The 23,953-nt window shown below is 46.5% G+C and overlaps 1 protein-coding gene across 1 annotated transcript; it reads right to left on the reverse strand.

Moving 5' to 3' along the window:
* Window positions 1–4,036: 4,036 nt before the first annotated feature.
* LOC125684728 (von Willebrand factor A domain-containing protein 5A-like) lies at window positions 4,037–7,140 on the reverse strand. Its single transcript, XM_048927145.1, has 7 exons — window positions 6,827–7,140; window positions 6,564–6,675; window positions 5,999–6,126; window positions 5,761–5,849; window positions 5,099–5,243; window positions 4,685–4,764; window positions 4,037–4,173 (listed from the first exon to the last, which is right to left on the reverse strand). Exons 1-7 carry the CDS (start codon window positions 7,049–7,051, stop codon window positions 4,128–4,130), a joined length of 825 nt encoding a protein of 274 aa, XP_048783102.1. The 5' UTR covers window positions 7,052–7,140; the 3' UTR covers window positions 4,037–4,127.
* Between the last annotated feature and the right edge of the window lie 16,813 nt (window positions 7,141–23,953).

Consider the following 23,953-nt stretch of genomic DNA (forward strand, 5'->3'; position numbering starts at 1 on the left):
CGCATGCGCATAACTACGTGCCGGACTGGCTGTTTTTTTTTTTTTTTAACCGGCGCGTGCGCAGAAGCCCGCCAGCCTCCAGAGGCGTCCCTGTCCGAGCTCAGCTGGGGGGGGCGGTGGGGTTGCTAGTCGGGACGCGGCGTGGGGTTCCTCTGTGTTTCTCTACAGCGCCTGGCACGCTGAAGTCCCAGCAGTCCTGCAGAAAGCTGAGACCTGAGTGTGGGGGTTTTCCCAGTCTTAATCTGCAGCGCCCAGTATGGGGCCGAGGACTTTTCTCCTCAGCCCGTTGTCTGTTTTTGGGGCATCTCTGGGAATATTCACATTCTTTCTGGTCAGCACAGCAGCGGCGAGATGTCTGTGAAGATGTCCAAACGCCATCCTTCCTCCAGATGCCCGCAACTGTTACTTTTGTGTGGGTCCCTTCATATTTATGTCCAGAGAGAAGCATTGTGGTGATGGGGTGATGGTTGCAGTTGGTGATCTTAGAGTTTTTTTCTAACCCTAATGATTCTATGATTGTATGATTGAGAACTGCGGTGTTTCCTCTCCACCTTACCCAGCTCTCTGCAGTAAGGGAGTACAGAAAATGTATCTCCTCCAGGTCCACCAACAATTCTCCCTGGGTTGGTTTATCTCATACCTGGACCAGGAGCCTCCTGGATAGTTTGCAGACCACCATGTTGCTTTCCCAGCAGATATCCAGGTGGTTGAAATCCCTCATCAGGATGAGAGCTTGTGAAGATGATGCCTGTAGTTGAAGCAAGAAGTTCTCATCAGCAGGATTCTCTTGATCAGGCAGCCTATAGCAGGCCATGACCACCAAATGTCCTGTCTTGGCACAGTCCCTAATTTTTACTCACAAGCTCTCAACCTATTTATGGCTGGTTTTTTTAGAGGCAGTCCTTTGCAATCTATCCATTCCTTCACACAAAGCGCAAAGCCCCAGCTTCTCTTTCCCTTCTGAAAAACATGCAGCCCTCATTTGCGGTGTTCCACTTGTGTGATTGTCATGCCTACATGCCATGGTCTATGTAAGATCCCTACACACATAACTTCATATAGTCACTCCTCTTACCTCACCAGGCATCTTTCCCTTGATTTCAGCCTCATCAACCTGTAGCACAGAAGCTAAATCTGAGCTGAGGGTCCAGGAGCCATCCACATTCTGCAGTGCCACCAGCTCTCTGCACTCAGCAATGGCATCACTCATCCACAGCCCAGAAATTGTAGAGCACAAAACAAATCTTGTTGAATCCACATACTTGAGAGAGGAAATTGATGGTGGCATCTGTTTAGGTGCTGTGAAACAAGACATGAACAGGGAATCACAGGAAGATGATTCCTCTCCATTCCCGTGTGCAATGCCCCAGAACACTTCTCTCTACTCTTCCTCGGGCAGCTGCCTGCAGACTGAGGCCCTCCCTGCATGTCCTCAATGTAGTCTTGTCCCCAGCCCTTTTTGGACATCCCTCACTCATCCCTCTTCCCTTGACATTTCTGCCCAGCCAGGTGCCCCAGTGGTCTCCTGACATCCTAAACAGATATCGTCCAAATGTGCTTTCATGCTGAAGCACTGGCCCTGACACTTCTATGGGCGTCCTTGACCTGGATCCTACGATTGCTGAAGGACTTTCAGCTTTAAGAATAATTAAGGGAAAACTCAAACTCATTAGTTTCAAGACCAAGAGCAAGACGTGTAGAAAAGCAAAGTAACACTCCTATCAGACATTAATTAATCCCTGTATTTCCTATCTGTGTCAAAGTCCTATACTTTCTTTGTGAGCCCCAAGCTGGAATAAGTTAGCAATGCCATTAGTGAGTTGCTTGATGGCAATCCATGACTCCTGCAGTGCAGTGTGCCAGCTAGGTGGGTACCATATGGTCTTAGGAAAGCAGGAAGTGCCAGTGAGGGAGCCATGAAGCAAAAGGATCTTGCAGGGAACGAATGACTGGCGAGGTGGCAGCAGTGCCAGGGGCCTTTCGAGAGCAAAGAGGGAAAGGGTCTAAATTAAGGTCATGGGGAAGAAGCACCTGTTGATGATGGGGCTTATGCATGTTGTGGCTGGACTTCTGGCTCCTGTGGAATGAGAACAACACATGGAAATACCTCTCCAGTTCTTTTCCCCAAGTGTCTTTCCTTACCATGGTACCAGGGGGCCCTCCGTGATGTACGAACACCCACATAGCTGGTGAAGGGGCAGATGATCCCAGATGTGAGACTGATTTCGATGGCACGCTGCACTGGTTCATCCCCTGATCCGCTCGCAACCTCTGGCAACAGCTTCTCCAGCAAATATCTTGCAGCCAGACAATGACCAGCCATCCTGGGGACAGAGTGAGGTGAGGCCTGACATCCTGGGGAAGAAAGGGCCTGGGTTCTCTCCTTTCAGGAGTGAGGATGGGCAGAGGGAAGACCTGGATGCATGGACCCTTTTGTCTTGGAGGAAGTGATGCCCATGTACCTGGGTCCTGTCCACGTGGGTTCAAAACAGGGAAGGAGACCATGCTTGTAGAACTGGATTCTCTCCCAGTTTGGCGTGGTGTGTGGAAGCTGTGAATGTGTGAGCTATCTGTGTCCTGCTCAGCTGGAGTCCACGTGCAGAAAACAAGGAGATGCTCTTACCGGCCATCTCCCTGTGGGCATAGTGGGAACTGGATCTTGTGAGTGACGACCTGGCCATCCAGGTTGAACTGCAAGGTCATGACACCACTGGCCTCCTTCATATTCTGGAAACACACGTGAAATTACTGGAGACACAGATGGCTGCTGGGGGATATTTGGAAGTTACTGGAAGATTACCAGTGGTTATTGGGAGGTCATTGGAAGGTAACTGTAGTTAACTGGGATGGTAGCCCCAGCTCTCACCTGTTCCTTTCCATGGATCTGTGCATAGAGGAAGATGTGCTGACTCTGAAAGATGAACTGAGGGGTGCCTCCCAGCACCTCAACCCCCAAGCCAGAGGGCAAAGTCCAGTCCAGAGAGACTCCCTCAGCTACTAGCTTGAGGGCCTGCTTCAAGCATTTCAGCACCTGGGGAAAAATGGCAGGACACCACAATCTGGGAACTCCGTTAGAGTTCAGCATGTGGTCCCTCTGGGTTCTTAGTGGACACGGATATGATTGGTGTTCCAGTGTTGGCTGGGGTAGAGTTAATTTTCTTCCTAAGAGCTGACACAGTGCTGCATGTTGGATTTAGGATGAGAATCATGTTAATAACACGTTGATATTTTAGTTGTTGCCACGCAGTGCTTACATTAAGTTAAGGATTTTTCAGTTCCTCAGACTGCCCTGCCAGCAAGAAGACTGGGGAAACACAAGGAGCTGGGAGGGGGTAAGACCAGGACAACCAACCCAAACCAGCCAAAGGGATATTCCATACCAAATGGCATTGTGCTAAATGATAACACTGGGAGGGGGGAGCTAAATGATAACACTGGCTGCGGCAAGGAGAGACTGCTGTCTGGGGACTGGCTGGGCGGTGAGCAACAGCATTGTGCATCACTTGTTCTGTATATTCTTTTATTATTATTTATTATTATTATTATTATTATTATTATTATTATTATTATTAATTTTCCCTTTGTTTTCTGTCCTGCTAAACTGCTGTTATCTCAACTCATGTGTTTTCCTTTTCTTCCAGTTTTCTCCCACATCCCACTGGTGGAGACTGAGCAAAGGACTGCATGTTGCTTTGCTGCCTGCCAGGTTAACCACAGCAGATGGCCTGCACCAGCTAGCTTTCCTGGGAGAAGTCAGGTCTGTGAGCTATAGCAGGGAAGAAGCCTGTTGTAAGAAGAAGCCAGGTACACCTACCTGCTGTAGGGAACCTGCTTTGGCAGGGGGGTTGGACTCGATGATCTCTGGAGGTCCCTTCCAACCCCTACAATTCTGTGATTCTGTGATTCTCTGTGAAGCCTGGGCATTGGGTTTCTCAGTGGAGTGAGGCAGTTGGGTAGAGTTAGGGAAGCCTGGGTGCCTGGGTGCCCAGGGGCAGCTGGGTCTTGGCTGCCATTAGTGGGTTGTCCAAGAACCCAGAAGGCTGTGCATTTGTGGAACAGAGGGCAGCAACCAGGGCTTCCAGGTTCCTACCTGAACTGTCGCATTGTCAAAAGAAATATAGACAACTTCACCCTTTGTCTCCCTGGCAAGGGCTGTGGCCAGGGTAGCACTGTCTGTGGAAAAACACAAGGAGAAACACCTATTACAGAAGCAAGGAAAGGCTTCAGAAATGGGAGCCGAGCATAGATGCAAGCATGCAGGGAAAAGAGCTAGAGAATACTGGAGTTATAGCTGGGGATACAAATCTGGGGTGCAGAACAAGAGGGCAGGAGGAATGTCAGCGAGTGGACTGAAGGACTGGGATTGGAGCTGGCGTTAGACAGGGAGCTGTCAGAGGAGAGCTGGAGCTTGGGGCAGATCTGGGGCCAGTCTAGTGGGGTGGTACAGGAGTGTACAACCCTGTACCTCAATCTCCCTGCTCACTTTGTGAAGGGTGCCTTGGGTATGGGAGTATTAAGCAAGGACTCCCCAGTGGAGGTTTTGATACAGGATAGAGCTATGAGGTGAGAAAAGTCTCTGGACAGTGAATGGGCCGAAGGACTGAGACAGGTGAACAGAGATCCTCATCCATGATGGGAAGAGATCGTGGACTGACTGAAAAACTGAGGGCAGAGCCCCCATTACCGGTGGCTGTTGCGATGACGGCAGACCACAGCAGCAATGGCTTCCTTGTCAGGTGGCAGCCCAGACATGAAGATGAAGAGCTGGGGGACAGGAGACATCAGTGGTGAGCCTTTGCACAAGAACCTCCAAATGGGGACAGCAGGTCCCTGAAATGGGGAGAAGGGTCCAGGAGAGAGATCCCCTGTACAGAAGCTACCCTCAGAGAGATATCCGCTCAGGGACAGAGACCCCTTGAGATGCAGAACCATTTTTTCTGCACTCTTCTACACCTCACAGTATCCTTCTTGTTCACCTATGACCAGCATTCCCCTTAGGTTGCTCAGTCCACTCCACCCTCCATCCCCCATTTCCTATGTTCTCTCTGTGCCCCTGGGACATCTATCCTTCCATCCTTCCATGGCCCTGTGCCCAGACCTGGTGTGCATGTCCGCAGGGGCGGGGAGTGTTGTAGACTGTGCGGAGAGTTCCCAGCAGGTCTGTGTCATCCAGCCTGGAGCCAATTGTGGGAATGAGTTGCATTGCTTCATTCAGGTTGTCCTGGGTGTATTCAACACTCTGCCTGCAGCAGACAAATGTGTTTGGAGAGCACATTCATAGAATCATGGAATGGTTTGGGTTATAAGGGACCTTGAAGATCATTGAGCTCCAACACCCCTGCCATGAGCATGCTTGCCAACGTGGCCCTGTGCTAGTCCCAGTGCTCTCTGAGACCCACTACCATACCTGTACCCCATCATTTTCTGCAAGACCCTGCCCCCTACTAGTTCATAAAGAGATCTGGAGTCCTAGTTTCTACAAGACTCTTCTCAATAGAACCATAAGAGATGCTCTCCCATACTGCCACAAAGAATCCCCAGAATCCAGCCCTGCCCTCCAGTACTGCCTCCAGTCACGCCTTCCAGTACCCAACATTGCCCCATACCAATCAGCATATTTCAGAGCATCCCAGTCTGATCTCTGACATCTCATTCCGCTTCATAACATCTATCATAATCCCATAGTACCCAGCCATGCTCTGCAGTATTGAGCTTTGCCCACCAGCTACATAACACTCATCCTGCCCCATGTTTGCTTACGGGTAGATGCGCACAGATGTTGCTCCATAGCAGTAAATGTTGAAGTAGCAGCCCAGGGGTAGGCTTTTGAGAAGGAAGAGCAAGGGGTCCTGTGGAAAGACAAAGCAGGCTTGTCTTGGATGATACTGGTGGGGAATACAGATGCCCTGGTCCTTAGATTTGTCCTGCCAAATCTCAGGCTCTGCTCCCTCTCAGCCTACTCTTTCACTCCAGTTTGGCCCCCGCTTTGTGAAGGTACCTGTGTGTGCTCAAGGGAAGTGCTGTCCAAAACAAAGATGAACTCTCCAGACTGGCACTGGCCAGGTTTTGCATCAGGGATGTTGCGTGCCAGTGTCACCAACACCAGGGAATCACCAAACAGAGAGCCTGGAGGAGATACACAGTGCAATGAAGCGCAGTTTGGGATCGCTTTCCTCATCCTGGTTCTGTTCCTCATTGTTCTCTCAGCATCCACCATCCCAGAGACCCTGATACCCCATACTGGTGCACTGATACTCTACTGCACTGTCCACCAATTGCACAGCCCAGTGTCCCATCAGCTCAGTGCCTCCAATACAGTTACCCAGTGAGCCCTAATATAAAGTTCCTTGTACCCATCCTGGTAGATCTAGTACTTCATGACAGTGTACCCAGCACCTCCCCCCCCCCCCCCCCAGGAGCCCTAAGACCCCCACCGACTCACCTGGATGTCTCCCATGTAGTCCAATGAAGCCTCTCATCCCACAGTCCCCACTGTCTCCCTGCGCCCCAGCACCGCCTGATACCCAGAGGTGCTCCTGCATTCCCTCTTCAACTGAACTCACCTGCAGTGGCTGCAGGGTTTCCTTTCTCCACCACAGCACTGACTGCAGTAGGTTCTCTGTAATACACCAGCAGCTCCAAATGGTGATTTGGGGGAGTGCCAGCCAGTGAGACCTGGAGAAGGGTTGCCTGGTTTTACGCAGGAGGAAGTGACTCAGGCCCAGCATAATGCTGGGAGCACAGCACTGATCCCAGTGCATTCCTTGTGGCTCAGTAGTGATGCCACCTGACAGCTCCCAGAATTCTGGAATTCAGCAGGGTGTACCTGTGCAGCACTGTGGTCCTGGGCAGTGTAGATCAAAGGAGTGAGGGCACAGTTGGCCTGGACATCAGCCACACCATGGGGTGACTGCAGGCTGACAGTGAGCAGGAGGCTGTAATGCAGCATGTCGGTGCGACAATTGCAGGCTGTGGGCAGAAATATAGCATAAAGGAGAGCACTGGCTCTCCATGCAGTGCGTGTGGGATTTGGCATCCATATATAGAACATGTGGAGAGAACTGAGGATGTCAGTAAATTTTTGGAAGTGTCTCTGAGTTTATTTATGGGGAACTCATGAAGGAGATACGGATCCACTTCAAAACACACAAGGAAGAAAGCACAGATCTGCTCAGGGGCTGCATTGTGGCAAAATATCAGTGGGTGCAAAGGAGGTTGCATTGGGTCTGTTCACAGAGTGAACTGGGAGTGTGGTTCTTCTCTAGGGCACGTGACTGTCAGGGCAGGTTTCTTTTAGGATTACTCACTGTAGTGAGTCTTGCAAGGATGCATTGTGGATGGCAGCACAAACTGGGCTGCTCCATCTGGCTTCCGTGATAGCTCTTGGACATAGTGTAGGGTCACAACCATTTCCTTGCCAGGGGACAGGGAACCCAGGAAGCAGGCAAACACCTCGCCTGATTCCTCAACCCCATACTGAAGGTAATGAAAATTCTCCTTCTCCACTGCAAACTTGTGCAGCCGCTGGGCCTGGATGGGAAGGAGAGGAACAGAAAGCTGATCGCTAACCAGGCCATGGGCTGCTCATCCCATGCTGCTCTCACGGTTCTCCCATTCTTTCCCAAATGCTGGTACCTCATCCTGCAGCACAGCCTTGACCTTGGCATCCTCACTGCAGGCCTGGAAGGAATAAATGGCCATATGGGGGCCCAGAGGGAAGACAAAAGTAACTTCTGAGGATCTCAGACTCTCATTATGGTAGATCAGTTCAGAAACCACGTCAGCTACATAGTCCTGGATGGCAACATCCACCACAGCACTAGAGAGGGGCAGTGAGCACAGGGGTACGTAGAACTCCTTTCCCAACAAAAAGGATCCTGGTTCTGTTGAGAGAGTTGCAACCTTTCCATCCAAACCCACGAACAACACACTGCTTCAAGTGTGTGGCTTCACATTATGGAATGTGAAGCTGACAGTTCAGTGTTGCACAAGGAGAGATTCTCCCCCCTCAAGGGCAAAAGGGAATCATAAGTCGTTGTGCATGGATTAGATATAGCATTGTTGAGGATCTAATATAAGCCTGCCATAAGAAATTTCATCTGCTTGTGTATCCCAGTTTCTTTTCCCCATCAATGCCTCTGTTCCCCACCCCAATGCTGTAGACCTCTTCACCATTCCCATCCTTGTTTCCCTTCACAAGATCCAGTCCAGACATTTCCCACTACAGCAACCTATCCTCCTCCTTTCTTTACCTCTTTTTGAGGGCATCCCCTATCCCCTAAATGTCCCTCAGCTGTCCGATTCCCCCCTCACCATTGATGTTGCTTTTTCCTAAAAGTCCAAAGCTCTGATGCCACATCTCTGGAGACCTGCAGACAGGAAGGGGTCTCATGTAAGAGGAGAGATCCACAAACACCACCAGGCAACCTCTGGGTGGTCAAGATTCCTTGTAATTTCACCATGCTTACATACAAGCCTGGAGGCCCTAAGCCACTGTGCATAACCAGAGCAAATCCAGGGATTCAGAAATCCCTGTTCATAAAGACTAACCAGGAGTATAATTGCATTAAAGAGGTCTGCACCTCATTCCCATCATGGGAGAATTCTGAAGAGAAATGAAGAATAGCAAAAGGAGATAAAAGGAAAGAAGGTGTGAAAGCAAGAGTGGATGGGTGGATGGGCGGGTGGATGGATGGGGGGCAATACATATCTGCATGGGATCCATTTGGGGACAGGCAGATGCAGAAGTATACAGAGGTAAGAATTTTTGTTAAACAGATGGACGGGTGGATGGATGGACCAACAAGTGGATGGAAGAATGGATGGCTGGGTGGGTGGATGGATTGGATGGATGGATGGATGGATGGGTGGGTGGGTGGGTGGGTGGATGGATGGATGGATGGATGGATGAGAAGGTGGACGGATCCATTTTAGAAGAGATGAGTGGGTACCCATCATAAACAGTATAGCGTGAATATAGCTGCACAAGGGATTGCACCTGTGAAGTATATTCGTGGAGTAACTCACAAGGGCAGACTGAAAGGCCAGGCGGTGTGGAGGAACATAATGGAGAGAGAATTCAAGCCAGGGTCAGGTATTCCATGGTGGCAGAGCAAATAAATCCCGGAAAGGCACCAGTGGGAGGGTGTTGTTAAATAATGTTTTGCTGCCCTCTGGCAAAGTATCTGCAGATGAATGGGCTTCCTCAGCTCTACCCAAACCCAACCATATGTCTCTCTGATATGGATACATTTGCCTCACTTCCCACAGTTCCTGCTCTGAGGTGGCAGGATGAGCAGCATCAGAAAAATTCCCACTCTGCCATCATGCCGACAGCGGACAGGCAGAGCAAATAGCGTGCACATCCTCTGGGAAGCAGGGATGAGGAATGGTCAGAGGGATTAACTGAATAGGGTCAATCTCATCCCAGTGAGTGGAGACAGTGAACAGAGAACAGAGAGAAAGTAACAAACTGAAGGACAAACAAGCAGACACTCACCGGAATAATGGCCTAGGTCATCAGCTGGGACGAGACAGACAGATGTAGGGAAGGAGAGATGAAAGGAAAACAAGGATAGAGAGTAAGAGGCAGATGGATGAGATTTGAGGCGGAAGGGGGAGGGAATAAGAGATGGAGCAAGAGATGTTCAGGCAGATAGGAAGATGCAGGGCTACGTAAATGCGGGGACGTCTGCAGTGAAGACAGAGGAGAAAGGGCGGAGAGACGAGAGGACGGACGAGGGGAGGTGGGCAGGGGCGGGGACAGGCGAGCGGGAGGGGGGGCATCTCCAGAGCGGGGAATGTCTTCCTCTGCTGCGGGATGCTCCGTGCACACAGGCTTGTGTGCATAGGCACACCCAGCACTCGTTCCCCAAAGGAAGCTGCTGCAAATCGCTCAGCAGGACTGCTGCTGGCCGAGCAGCTTCTGCCAAACCTCTTGCCGCCCAGCTCTTCTGCTGTGCCTTCACGTCTGATGCAATTAACATTAACTGCCAAGGGCATCTGCAGACAGAGTGGTGATTGGTGTGTGCCTGAGGCAATGGCATTCCTCCTTCTGCAGTCACCTCATCGCCAGATTTGGAGGCTAGGCTCAGGTCCATATACTTATTAGTGCTGGGCTGCTAGTTGAGTGAGGGATTGCAAAGCTGCAAGCCCAACATTCTGTCCAGCTGAAAAAGAGAGAGAACTGGTAGGTGTACCCAAACTCACAAATCTCCTTTTGACTTGAGTGTCCTCCGTCCTTGCCAGACAGCTTCCTCGCATAAGCCAGCTCCATATTCATGCCTTCTTGGCAGCAGCTTGACACAATCCTTCTCATTTGTGGTCTACAGGTGCTCAAGAGGCCAAATCACATCTGACTTCAGATGCTTTTATCCCAGAGCATACCCTAATTGTCTCTTTTCTATGAGTATGCATAGCATTGAACTTTCTCACTGTCTAATGGTGTTGTTCAAATGCTTCTTGAACTCTGAGAGGCTCTGTGCCATGACTGCTTCTTTGGGGAGCCTGTCCTAGTACCTAACTACCCTCTCAGGGAAGAACTTTTTCCTAATACACGATTTGAACTTCCTCCGATGTAACCTAATGTAATTCCGTCAGGTCCTAAGGTATAGCATCCCAGCTGTAGATGCTGCTTGCTGTACCCAAGGAACTAGAAAACCATGCCCATGGTGTGAGAGTTAGAACTAGATGATCTTTAAGGTCCCTTCCAACCAAAGCCATTCTAAAATTCTATGATTCTATGATTTTATGAACTAATGAATGACGGATGCTTAAAAGACCTCCAACTTGATGGAGACCACTCAGTGTCCATGAATGGACACTTGGGTGCTGGACCCCTGGCATCTCTCTCCAGAGCATCTGTGGAGGTTGTCCACCATCCCAGTTGAAGAGCTAAGGTCTTCTTTTGAAGAGCAAAGGAATGACACCGGGACTTAATGTGACATAATCTGGTCAGATCCTCATTTACTGTCAGTCTGCACAAGATATCAGAGGCTGTTAAATCCAAAGTAGGAGGCAGTCAGATGATGGCTGACCTTGGCCTGGTCTAGCGGTTGGTGACCTTGTCCATGGCAGGGGGGTTGAACATGGATGATCATTAATGGTCCTTTTCAACCCAGGCCATTCTATGATTCTATGATTCTGTGATTCTGTGATTCTATGATTCTGTGATTCTGTAATTCTATGACACCAGTCCCAGCTGTTGACAACGATGTAAAGAGTTGGCTTCTGCTGCTGAAGGCATAATTGTAGTCATCTCTCACAATCCTTTCTCATGAACACACACACATGTATGCATATACACACTCTGAAGTTCTCTGTCATTTCACATACTGGGGGAACCAAGTTGGCACCCCAGACACGAGTTCTTATTGAAGTTCTAGCTTGTCTGGCATGGCAGCACTCAGCAGTAGTGTGACTTCATTCAGATGGTCCACTGTTTACCTCCATTCTCCACCATCCTTCCCCACAGGCCTTATGGGACTAATGTGAAGAGTGGGCGAGTCTTGCTGTTCACTCCTTGCCTATCCAGTCAATGAATCAGCTTATGGGTGGGGATCAGGGAGTTTCAGTTGGTGAGATATTGCACCAGTGCACAACAGTAGTAGTGATCAGCTCGTGCTTTTCTTCAACTCTCAGCAGCCCCACAGTGGAAGGATCTTTTGAGAGTCCAAACAAGGTAGACAGCTGTTTCGTGTCCTCCTCCTCCAAAGCAGCTATATTTCAATACAGCTTTCAAGTGCACTCACTGGGGTCCTACCTCCTGAGGTAGTCTATGATAAGGATTCACGGAACATCCAGACTAGTCACAATGGGGTGCTTCTGCCACTCCTTCCCTGGTGGTCTCACTTTGGCCTCCACTACAATTAGCTGTTGGGATTTCCATGTCATGCCAGAAAAACAGGTGGGTTCTGTCCATTTACAGCTTGGTGGCATTAGAGTGCATCAGCATTGACTAGAGCCTTAAACATCATGGGTCTGATGTGCCAGGCCATTGAATCCACGCACTTGGACAGACTCAGCTGTCTGATTCCTCCACCTGCTGGAGGCAGGACACCTCTAGTCCTGACTGTAGTATCCATTTTGTGTTCATCCTTGTAAATGCAAATCACAAGTCCCTTCTTTATGTTCAGAAGTAAGATCAGCCCATCTAACCTGCCTGGATAACTGATGACTAGAAACCACTGTGGCAATTTTCTTGGGAGAACTCCTTTTGTGATTGTTTTTCTTGCAGCTCCATTGCATGTCAATATTCTATATCCCCTTCAGCATGGTTAATTCCTTCATGTACTGAATACTTTTTCTGCATAGTGGTCAACTTGCCTGGGCTACATGCCAGCTCTTTCTTGAAGGGATGTCTTTCCTTTCTGGCTGACAAGAGTCACCTGCAGAGGCTGAAGGCTTGTCTCCCTTTTGCAATTTCTTTGTCTTCGCCATCTTTCCTACAGAGGAATCCAAGGGATATTCTTGCACATCTTGTAGCTCACCCATGGTTTGGGGTCAGATGGTTACTGCCTCCTTTATAAGTTCTACCTCCTGTTCTTGTCACTGTCCAGCTTATTGGAAGCCTTCCTCACCCTCTCCTTCTAACCTCTTCTTAGTAGAAGTTACTTTCCTTACAAAATGAGGTGAAAAACTTCACAACCATTGTTTCATCTTATGTAAAGGAGCAGGTGATACTTGCAAAGGTTTGTTGTCTTTTTGAAGGAGGGGTTGGAGCAGTCACAGGGCCTGTCACAGAGTTTGGGGAAACTGCAGGGCTTCTTACAAGGGTTGGAGACACAGCATGGCCTGTGGAGCAACTGCAGATCCTGTTACAGGGGCTGGAGCAGCGGCAAGGCCTGTCACAAGAGTTGGTGCAGTGTTGAGTGTGGCTCAGCAGGAACTCCAGCTCCAGAGACAGTAAATAGCACAAGGATCATATGCCATATAGTCTCTGAAATCTAAATCTAAATCTAAATCTAAATATAAATATAAATATAAATAATATAAATAACATTGTGACCAGCAGCTATTAAATGACAGTAATATAAAAATGTTTGAACATGCTCTGGTCATGTTGTTATCTCAAGCCTTTGTGCCCCACGTTGGGTTTCAGAAAGCACTGCTGTGGTTTAACGTAGCAGGCAGCTCAGCACCACACAGCTGTTCACTCCTCTCTTGATGTGGGATGAGCAGGGCAGTCTGAGAAGCTGGGAAGTCCTTGCCTTAGTGTAAATACTACTCAACAATAGCCAAAATGGCAGTGCGTTATCAACGTTGTTCTCATCCTAGTTCCGAAGCACAGTAAAATTCCATCTCTTAGGAAGAAAGCCAACTCTATCCCCACCAGAAGCAGGATGCCTTCATATTTGCCCTAAAGAGACATTGCACAGGTGCTGGCAGTTAACTCTGTTGCTTTTCTTAAGCAGGATAAGTTACCTCATCTTGGTGAGGAGTGTAGAGGTGTATGGATTTTGTTTGTTTCTTTTTCTTTCTTGGGTTTTTTTTTTTTTCTTTGTTTGTTTGTTTTGTTTTGGACATCAGTTTCAGTTTTGGGGCATATCTTTCTTCATCTCTTCTTCCATTAAGCCACTCTGCAAGTGCTTGTGTCCACATGGGCCAGAATTGCTGAGCAATGCAGTTTGAAGGCTCTCCATGAGCCTTACACCAACATTTCTTTTCTCTGGTAAGGAAATGGCCAAGGTGGTTGCTCTGTGGTGCACCAAACTCTGTGGTGTATCCAGGGTCACATGCAATTTCTGTGGCATGCTCCAGTTGCCGAGCTTAAACAGTGTGCTCTCAGATGCTGGAGGTCTTTTCCTTCCTAGGGGCAATGGAGAGCCTTGGGTGAGTGGACCTTGGCCTTGCTGGAATATCAGTTGGGGAAGCAATTAGAGGGATGTGTGCTCTGCAAATTACTTGTGCATCAAATCAACTCTTATAGGACAGGACATATTCAAGCATTCTCACAAGCAGACCATATGTAAAAATAAATAGATTTTTGACTGCTTCCTGGGTTTATGTCAAGGTTTTGGTAGCAGGAGGCTGCAGGTATGGCCTCTGTGAGAAGAGACCAGGACCAATCCCCACATCAGACAGTCAGCTCCAGCTGGCTCAGAAAGTGAGCTGCCACTGGCCAAAGTTGAGCCAACCAGGGGTGCTGGTGGCTTCTCTGTGATGTTAAGAAAGCATTAAGAAGGCTGTGCAGTAGCTGTGAGAGAAAGGAGTGAAAAAAATGTGTAAGAAACACTGTTGCAGACACCAAGATCAGTAGAGAAAGAAGGTGTTCCAGGTGCCAGAACAGGGATTCCTGTGAAGGTTGTAGAGAAGACCATGTAGAAGCAGGCTCCCCTTCTTCAGCTCTTGAGAAACCATATCAGAGCAGATACCCACACTGACACCTGTGAAAGACCCCATGCAAGAGTTCAAGCTATGCCCTGAACAGAACTGCTGTCTATGGAGAATTCACACAGAAGCTTGTGGCAGGAACAGCTTCTAGGGTCAAGTCTTCTAGTGGGACCTGTGGGCAGTGAAGGTCCATTTCTGCAGGACTGCACCCAGAGAAAAGGAGCTGTGCCAGAGCTGTTTATAAAAAACTGCAGTCCAATCTGGGAATGAAACTGCCTGGAAAGAAAGGAGTAGAGCAGGAAAGTGATTTTAGTTTTGCCTTTATTCTTTACTATCCACTTCTACTTCTAACTGGCAGTAAATTATTCCTCCCCAAGTCAAATCCGTTTTACTATGATAGCAACTGATAAGTAATTTTCCTGTGCCTGCCTCGACCCACAAGTCCCTGCATTGGAAAGAGGCTCAGAAGATAGGCAGGACGATGTTGGGCTGCTTGATGACCTCTCCAGTCTTCTTCTAAAGAGAAGAGGACTCTCCCAGTCCAAAAAAATCTTTCCTGGTCACCACAGCATTTCAAAGACCATTGAGAGTGGCCCCATGGTGATATTGGCCCTCAGCTCCTGTCTGGTTTTGGCATGACCAATGGTGTAGGGCCTTCCTGTCTCTGGGAAAGAAAGGTCAATTCCTCCATCATGCTACCACGAGAAGAGCTTTATTGGTCTAAATCGTCCTGGATTGCACAAGTCAGCATTGGAAAGGACCTTGTATGCCACTGGCTGCAGGTGATAGAGAGCTGCAAAGAGGCACGAGGGGTCATGAGGAGTGGGGCCAGCCCTGTGCTCCCCCACAGCCCTGCACCAGGCTCACTGCCAGGGCTGTGAGTCCTCTGGCTACCGCAATGATGTGCAGAGTCAGAGCCTGGCCCTACTCAAATCTACCTGAAAGCTGGAGCTCCACTGCCGCTATTGGAGCTGCCAAGGCTCTTGATTTTTCCAAATGTCTCCAAAATGCATGGAGCACCAACAAATGTCAGAGAACTGCCCTACAGACCTGGCTTCCAGTCCAACAAATCCATTGGATCTTTCCTGGAGAGCTGGAGAGGAAAGCTGTAAATATCAAAGCTTTAGAGCTGGGACATGGCAGCGAGCAGAGCTGAGAGTGCAGGGCCTGGCCTCCTCAGCAGCACCAGCTCCATAGCACACCGATAATGCGTATGGCTTACCAGTCCTCTGAAAGAGTGGTTGGGCACTGGAACAGTCTGTAACAAGGAGATAATGAACGTTATGTTCTTGCTTCAGTCTTAATGTGGAACTTTGTAGTTCCTTTCTTGGAACATTCTCAAAAATGGTGGGGTAGGTGGACATCAAGGAAAGCTGTTAAGCCCCTGGTTTTGGTTTCACTGAGCAGAAAAGGAGACATTCCAGCTCTGATGTAACAGAGGACTGGGTCCGAGCTGCAACATTTGAGCCTGCATGTGTCTGAATCCAGGGGTGAGCTGGATCAGGGTGCAGGGGAGGAAATTGTGAGTTAGAATGGAGCCTGTCAGCTAGTTTGTGATGCATGAACGTCAGGCACGTGTGCTGCTGTCACAGTGCTCTGGCTGGTCGTTGTAATGAAGGCCTGGAGAGCACGGCGTGCACATCCGCCAGTCTCTGGGAAACAAAAGGTGTGCACAGGTGGATCCACAGCACTTTGTTTCCGCGTTCTGCGTGTGCGTATTGCTGGCTGCAATCACTGTTAGTGGTGCCTGGAGACTGCTGCTTGACTTCAGTAAGGGAAGTTTGATGCGGAACTCTGTCTTTCTGTTCTGTTTGTAATTAACACCTTTGACTTTCTGCTCTGATGAGCCCCAGTGGCAACATGTTGTCTGACTCCATTTCCAGTCTTGCATCTCACACTGGGCCCCATTAAAACTCCAAGTAACTAGTTTTGTGCCACTTCCTTCAGCATTATAAGCATTGTGCAGTCAATTAGGGACCTCTCAGCTGTGTTTCAGTGAATGCATACAGTACCATTTTGATTTGTCACTTATTCTAATCATATATTATCAGAAGAATGGGAACAAGTACATTTTGAAAGGAAATTATTCTGTTTTATATCCATGTGGGAATCAGACAGAGAAAGGAGGAATTTCTTTGTGATGAAGCAGTGGTTGGCCAGAGATATCCTTTGATTCATGTGCTGGGAAAAAGACAGATTTTTTCAGTTTGTTCTCTTGCCACTGCAGCCCACAGCAGCTATTTGCAGAGCCTTTGCCTGCTTTAATTACAACTGTCTTTACCTGTTTTCCTAACTATGCACAGAAACCAGAGGAATATTCATCATAATTCCCCCCGGATTTCAAGGCTTGTTTTAATGAAAGGAAGAAAAGTGCTTATTAAAAATAAAAAAATTATGTTGTGTGCTAAGAACATTATTCCTAAATGGCTGGGGAAGTGCTTGTCCTGCTCTCCTCTGTTCTGGTACAGCCTCGATTTGAGCTGCAGCTGTGCACAGTTTTGGACATCACAGTATTAGAAGAACATAAAACTATTAGAGAGCAAACGAATAACAACTGAAATGGGCAATGCATGAGGGGTAGCTGAATGCACTTGGTTCAGCCTGGAGAAGACTGAGGGCAGGCCTGGCTGCTTATAGCTCCCTCATGAAAGGAGTGGAAGGGCAGGCACGATTCTGTACAATACTTGGCAAAAAAGCTACTTTATTTTATGTCTGATATAGGCAAACCAAAAAGTTATGAAAATTTTAATAATAAAAGATAGAAAAAAGCAAGAAACCTGGGGAAGAAACAACATTTCTTTCTCGAAAAGAAGTTTTTTATTTTATTTTATTTTATTTTTTTGTTTTGTTTTATATCCATCTATACCATTTTAATTTTAAGAAAGATTACTATCTACCTCTTTATCAATTCTCTGTAGTTTTACTTGTGGCTGTATTGTTTTGTCTAGCTGACAATGGCTTGTAGTGTTTTCTTTTTACTAAAAACGGTATACAAATTTTAAATGAAGTTTCACCAAGATAGACAATAAAAAAATCATCCTTCTGAGCATTTAATCATCCTCGTGAGCATTTAATCTGAACATCTCACGGTGCATCTGTGGCCCTCTATTTGTGTCTGTGCATGTTTAAGGCCTTTTCTTTTTCATTTTCAAAAATCCTGATGAGAACCTTGCTTTTTCATGAATTACCTGTATAGAACTGAGCTGACATTGGCCAGTGGACATAAAGGGCAACAAAAACTGCTTCTGTAAGTATCTCAGAGATGAAAGGAAGAGTAGGGAAAATGTAGGCTCATGCTGGAAGGAGATGGGAGTCCTGGTTACCTGAGATGTAGGGAAGACTGAGGTACTGAACGAGGTTTTGCCCATCTTCACCAACACATTCTTCAGCCACACCATGGAAGTTGCAGAAGACAAAAGCAGAGAGTAGGAGAATGAAGAACTACTCACTGCAGGAGATGTTCAGGTCTGAGACCATTTAAGAAACCTAAAAGCTCCATGGAGCCTGATGAGACGCATCTGAGGATCCCGGGAACTGGCAGATGACATTACTAAGCTGCTATCCATTGCATGCAGAAGTTGTGGCAGTCTGGTGAAATTTCAACCGAATGGAAAAGGGGAAAAATAACACCCAGTTTTGAAAAGTGAACAAAAAGAACATCCTGGGAACTACAGTCTGATTAGACTCATGTCTGGGCCCAGCAAGATCGTGGAGTCAGTGTTCTTGGAAACTGTGCTAAGGCACATGGAAAATAAGGAGCTGACTGATGACAGCCAGCATGGCTTCAGTAAGGGCAAATTGTACTTGACAAATTTGGTGGCCTTCTTTTACAGGGTTACAGCATTAGTAGATAAAGGAAGAGCAACTGATGTTATCCACCTGGACTTGTGCAAAGCATCTGATACTATCTCTTACGTCATTCTTCTCTCTGAATTGTAGAGACATGGATTGGATGAGAGACATGGACCACTCTGTGGATACGAAGATGACTGGATGGTTGCATTGAAAGACCTGTAGTCAGCATCATGATGTCTAGGTAGAGACCATTGATGTGCAGTGTTCCTCAGAGGTCGGTCCTAGGACCAGTGCTATGTGACATCTTTGTCTGACGTGGGCAGTGGGATTGAGTGAACCCTCAGGAAATTTACTGACAATACCAAGCTATGTGCTACAGTCAACATGCTGGAGGGAAGGGATGTCATCCAGAAGGACCTTGGCAGGTGTTGATGTTTTTAGTCTGGTTCAGCCCAATTCCATGACTAATTGGGGTGGAGGGACCCACGAACCCAGGCTCTGGGGGAAGGGAAAGGGGATAAGGAACACGTAGAGAGATAAAAACAAAAACAGTGACAGTGAGCTAATGGAGAAAAATAATTTACTGAATATGATACCAGAATGCAAGGTAACACAATATAATACAATATAATTGGAAGCTAATGAATCACATAAAATGAGAGAGAGAGTGTCCAAAACCAAAGGCCTTGCTCTAACGGTTTCCAAATTCTGAGAACCAGGTACCTGGAAATAGTGACAATCCATGAACTGGAGCATTAACCCTTTAACTCCCAGTGCACTACGTGATGTCATGATGTCATAAAACCATAAAACCAGGCTTGAGAGATGGGCCCGTGCAAACATCAAATTCAGCAAGGCCAGTTGCAAAGTATTGCACCTGGGTTGAGAAAATTGCAAGCACAAATACACGCTAGGTGGTAATGGATGCAGAGTAGCTATGCAGAGAAGGACTTATGGGTCTTGGCTGATGAGAAACTCAACATAAGCCTGCAGTGTCTACTTAAAGCTCAGAAAGCCAATTGTTATCTGGGCTGCATCAAAAGAAGTGTAGCTAACATACTGAAAGACTATGTGGTGAAGAGTTTGGGGGAGGGAGATAAAACATGTTTTCTTTCTCTAAGCCCTTTAATAAAAATTCAGTGCTCAACTTCCATCTGCTGATGGAAGCACCTTGATGTAGGCTTCATCTTCAGGGTTGCTTTGCAATTTTGATGCAGAAAGAATTGTGAGCATCCTATGATTTTTCTGTGCAGTGTTAGAGGGTGAGTACTAGGCAGAAAAGATGCTAGCAAAACTAACACTACAGACACACTTCACGGAAGAGATGAATTTGCATTAACACAAATGTCTTTTGATATTTAAATTCTCCTGGAGCATTCAGGACTTTCAAATGAGTTTGATGTAGGACATGTGGGATATTTGCATCTTCTCTTTCCCTAAAGAAGAGTTTGGAGTGCAGGCGGTATCCCAGTGTGAAGTAAGATGTCAGTCAGACATCAGTATTCAGGCAAAAGACCACTTCTGGTGTCTTCCACACCTGTGTTGCTGTGTTTATGAGGTGTCCAAATTCTGATCCTCTGACCTGCAAACTGTTTGTGAGATATATGAAACAAAGCTATAGAGGCCAAGAGAGTGTTTTAGGTTCCTTAGGAGGAGACCTATATTTCAACCTATTAATTGCTCTGCTGCCTTAATTGACTGCATTAAGTGAACTTGACTGTATCAAGCATAGAGACACTGACCTATGGGATACAAAGCTTCTCTGTAGGCATCTAAATCCAAATGTCCACATCCGCATCTGATTTGCCCCCTCTGGAATTTAGGGTAACTTACGTTGCTCTGTCATAGCCTTGTGAAACTGCTTGGCTGATCATTTCAAGTCAGCATAATTTCCAAGGTGGAAGACAATTACAAAGGAAATAAGTAATACTACTCCAGGGGTGGATTAAATCCTTCCAAGTCTTTGTGGTGTCTGACTTATACTTCTAAGTTACAGGTGCTTGCCTTGTGCATGGCCAGAAAGGATCTATGCAATGTGATCTATTTTCTAAATACTGATGGCTAAAATCATTGGATGAATCACTCCCTGGAGAGCCTCGTCTTCTGTCTTGACTGAACAAAGTCCTTGAACCACTGCCTTGCACTTTGGCTGCCCACTCAGATGAATTCTGTCTCAAATGTGTTTTACATTAACACGCAGCTGTTGGACACAACTCCATAGGTAATGCAGAATATACCGTGGAATTTTGGCTATGATTCTTGAATCTTTTTGAAATTGCAGCATATATAAAATCATTACAGTTATTTCTCTTCTTTTTCTATCACAGTAAACCATTTTTATCTCAACCTGCACATTCTCCCTTTTTTTTCCAGATTCTTTCCCCAGTCCCACTGGGGGAGGGGAGAGTGAGGAAGGGCTGCGCAGCTGGATGTGGTGCTTACCAGGTGAAACCAAGACAGGTCAGTGTCACTTAAAGAAAATGCAAAATGAAAGCCAATGGCACTAAATGAAGGATTTTGTTTTTCTCCACATTTGTCTATCAGAACTGAACCTTTTTGCAGCACATCCTGTACTTTGAAAGGCAGATTATACATAAAGCACATACATGCAAAAGATTTTTTTTTTTCAGGAATAGAGATTAATTTCATTTAAAAAACAAACAAACAAACAAACACAAAACTTGTATAACTGAAATGTCATAAAACAGAATGTGATTTTTTAACTTGCAAGTCAGGTCACTGTGACCTGTGCATAGAAAAACCCCCTCAGAAGAGAAGATAACTCAGTAGAAGTGTTTTTTGGCTGATCTAATCTGTAAAACATTTCCAGGAGTTTGTAAAACAAAAGATGTTCATCTCAGGAATATTTGTTTCTCCCAGTCTGTATGGTAGTATTTCTCTTCCTTTGTATTACTATATATATATATATACAAATACATAGAAAATAATCTGAAGAATGACATGTTCAACTCTCTGCCTTCCTGAAGGAGATGAAAACATGCTTATTAATATAAAATGTATTCCCTGGCTTCAGGGTACCGTAAGATTACTGCTGTGTGGACCGTGCCGATCATTGATACATACAGTAAGTTGAGGATGACTACATGGTTTCGTAATGGCCAGGACCGGCATGGCATAGAAAAGTGTGGAAATTCACATACTCTGCATAAATCTTTCTTTAGTTCTGCACAGAATGTACAATTTTCCATTCTCTCACTCCCACTCCTATGGCAGCATGGTGAGAGAATAGGAAGAGCAAAAGCAAGAGAACTCATCTGTTGAGATAAAGGCATTTTAATAAGTCAGGAAAGGAAAAAAATAAATGACCCGTATGCATTCACTTCTGATGCAAATCACATGTAAACTGATGCCCAGTAAGTCTCTAAGCAATGTCTACCTTGGAAGATGACATCCCCAACTTATTCCAGCTCCTTCCCTTCCCTCTACTTTCCTTCCCTTTCTTCATCAGTTGTCCCCGCTGCATCTCTGTCCAACATCTTGCACACCCCCTGCAGCATGGGGAAGTTCAGATCCTGAAGGTGCTGGGCTCTACAGAGCAACATAAGAGGAAATTTGCTGCTTCCAGACACTCATCTAGATGGACATCTGCAGAGAGAAAAAGTAGAGGGGGAACACTGTGCAGAAAGAGAAAATGATGTGTATTGACTGTCTCATAGACTGCTGTACAAAGCACAGGGAAAGAGGAATATAGGTGTTGGCTGTGCATTTCATGGGAAAGGCCCAGAGCATAAGTTCTCCCAGAAAAATCTTCTTACCAGCTTTTTCTCAACAGCTTTGGCCTCCGGAAGCTCTGACCAAGACACCCTCTGTCTGTACTGGTACAACCACACTAAGGCCAAAACTGTGATCTGCACAATTGGATTCATATCCTGGTGTGAGGAACTGAACAATCAGGGGGAAAAAAAGATAAAGAAAGACCTAAAGCAGCATAAACCTCTGGACAAAGAAATTTATCCAGGCTTCTAAAATCCTCAAGGATGGAATGTTTGCAGATCATGTACTCATAGACTTACAGAACCACAGAATGGTTTTGGTTGAAAAGAACCCTACAGATTACATAGTTCCATGTCCGCTGCTGTGGACTGGTTGTCACCCACTAGATCTGCCCAGGGCCCATCCATCCTGCCCTCAGAGGCCTCTGGCAATGAGATTTCCAGAACTTCTCTGGGCAACCTATTCTAGAACTTCATTACGCTATGAATAAAGAATGTCCTTCTAACACCGTATCTAAATCTTCCCTCTTAGTTTAAGGCATTCCCCCCTTGTCCTACCGCTGTCAGACCACGTAAAAAGATACTTGTGCTGATTCCATCACCCCTTTCCACAAGCAGAGAGGCTCTATATCCTGACTGTTTTCACATCCTCTTGTCAGTTCAGCTCAGGCTGGAAACTTAGAGCAAAGAAAGTTTCAGCTTGTGATATTTCCATACACTCGACCCTGATCAGCTTACTTTATTGAGACTTTGTCGTTCAACATCAGTCTTGCTGTGCCCCAAGGCAGAGAGAAGGGCTGAGGATCTAAATCTCCCCTCCTTTAATTAAAAACCATTCCGTTTTCACCATGTAGAAAGTTGATCCCTATTATTTTTTTTATGAGATCCTGTTAAGGGAAATGCTGCAACCTGCTCTCCTCAAAGCCTTCTCTTCTCCAGGCAGACCAACTTCAACTGCCATTCTTCAGAGGAGAGGTACTCCAGCCCTCTGGTCATCTTCATGACACTCCTGTGGGATCCACTCTGACAACCACCTATTCTTGTGCTCCAGCCTCAGGTCTGGATGCAGTATCCAGGTGGGGCCTCACAAGAGAAGAGCAGAGTGGGACGATCACTTCCTTCATCCGCCTGGCCACATCTCTTTTGATGCAGCTGACCTTGGTACACACCGATGGCTCGTGTAAGTCTTTCCATTCACCCCATTGCCTTCTCCACGAGTTCTTCTCTCAGTCTGCACATGTCAAGGATTTCCCCAACCCAGGCGCAGCACCTTGCTCTTGGCCTTTTTGAACCTCATTCAATTACAGTCCAAACCACTGCCATTCACAATAAGTCTCCCTCCAACCCTGATGGAGTAGCAGTATTAAAAGCCAGAATGCCAGGCTGGCAGTAAAGTCTTGTGGCGTTTTTTTCTTTTTTTTTTTTTTTTTTTTTTGTTCAATTAGTTGGAAACAGAAATGCTGAGATACTAACAGGCTGACTCCTGTGCTTATCCCTGCCATCAGAATGGTTACAAAGCATGTTTATCAGTCAGGTGATAGGTGCTTTATATATAAAAATGAAAATGAAAATGAAAATGAAAATGAAAATGAAAATGAAAATGAAAATGAAAATGAAAATGAAAATGAAAATGAAAATGAAAATGAAAAATATATGTGGGAATACAAAAAAACCTGTTTGAACAGCAGCTGTGGAGCAAGATAAACAGCATGAGAACCAAGGAGACCTCTAGAAGAAGAAAGAACATCTGATGGCTCTGTGGAGAAGTGCCTGCATGAACGGTTGAAGAGCGTTTTGTAGAATGCTCTGCTGTCATGTAAAGGTGGATGGGAAAGCTAGAGAAAGAGAACTTGTGAAGGTATATAAGTGATGTGAGAACTTGTAATAAATGATTTGGATTGTTCACCTCTGAATCTGTGCATCAGACACTGCACATATATAAAAGTATTTTAACATTTTATTTATATGCAGACCCATTTCCTAAGCTTGCCCAGGTCCATGTCCCTTTGGTGTAGTCTGCCTACTTGCTGAGGGTGCACTTAATGCCCTTTTGTCTCATTGATAAACACTGGTAAATATGCTAAAGCATGGGT

The sequence above is a fragment of the Lagopus muta genome, chromosome 25 (assembly GCF_023343835.1).
Source record: "Lagopus muta isolate bLagMut1 chromosome 25, bLagMut1 primary, whole genome shotgun sequence".
NCBI lineage: Eukaryota > Metazoa > Chordata > Aves > Galliformes > Phasianidae > Lagopus > Lagopus muta.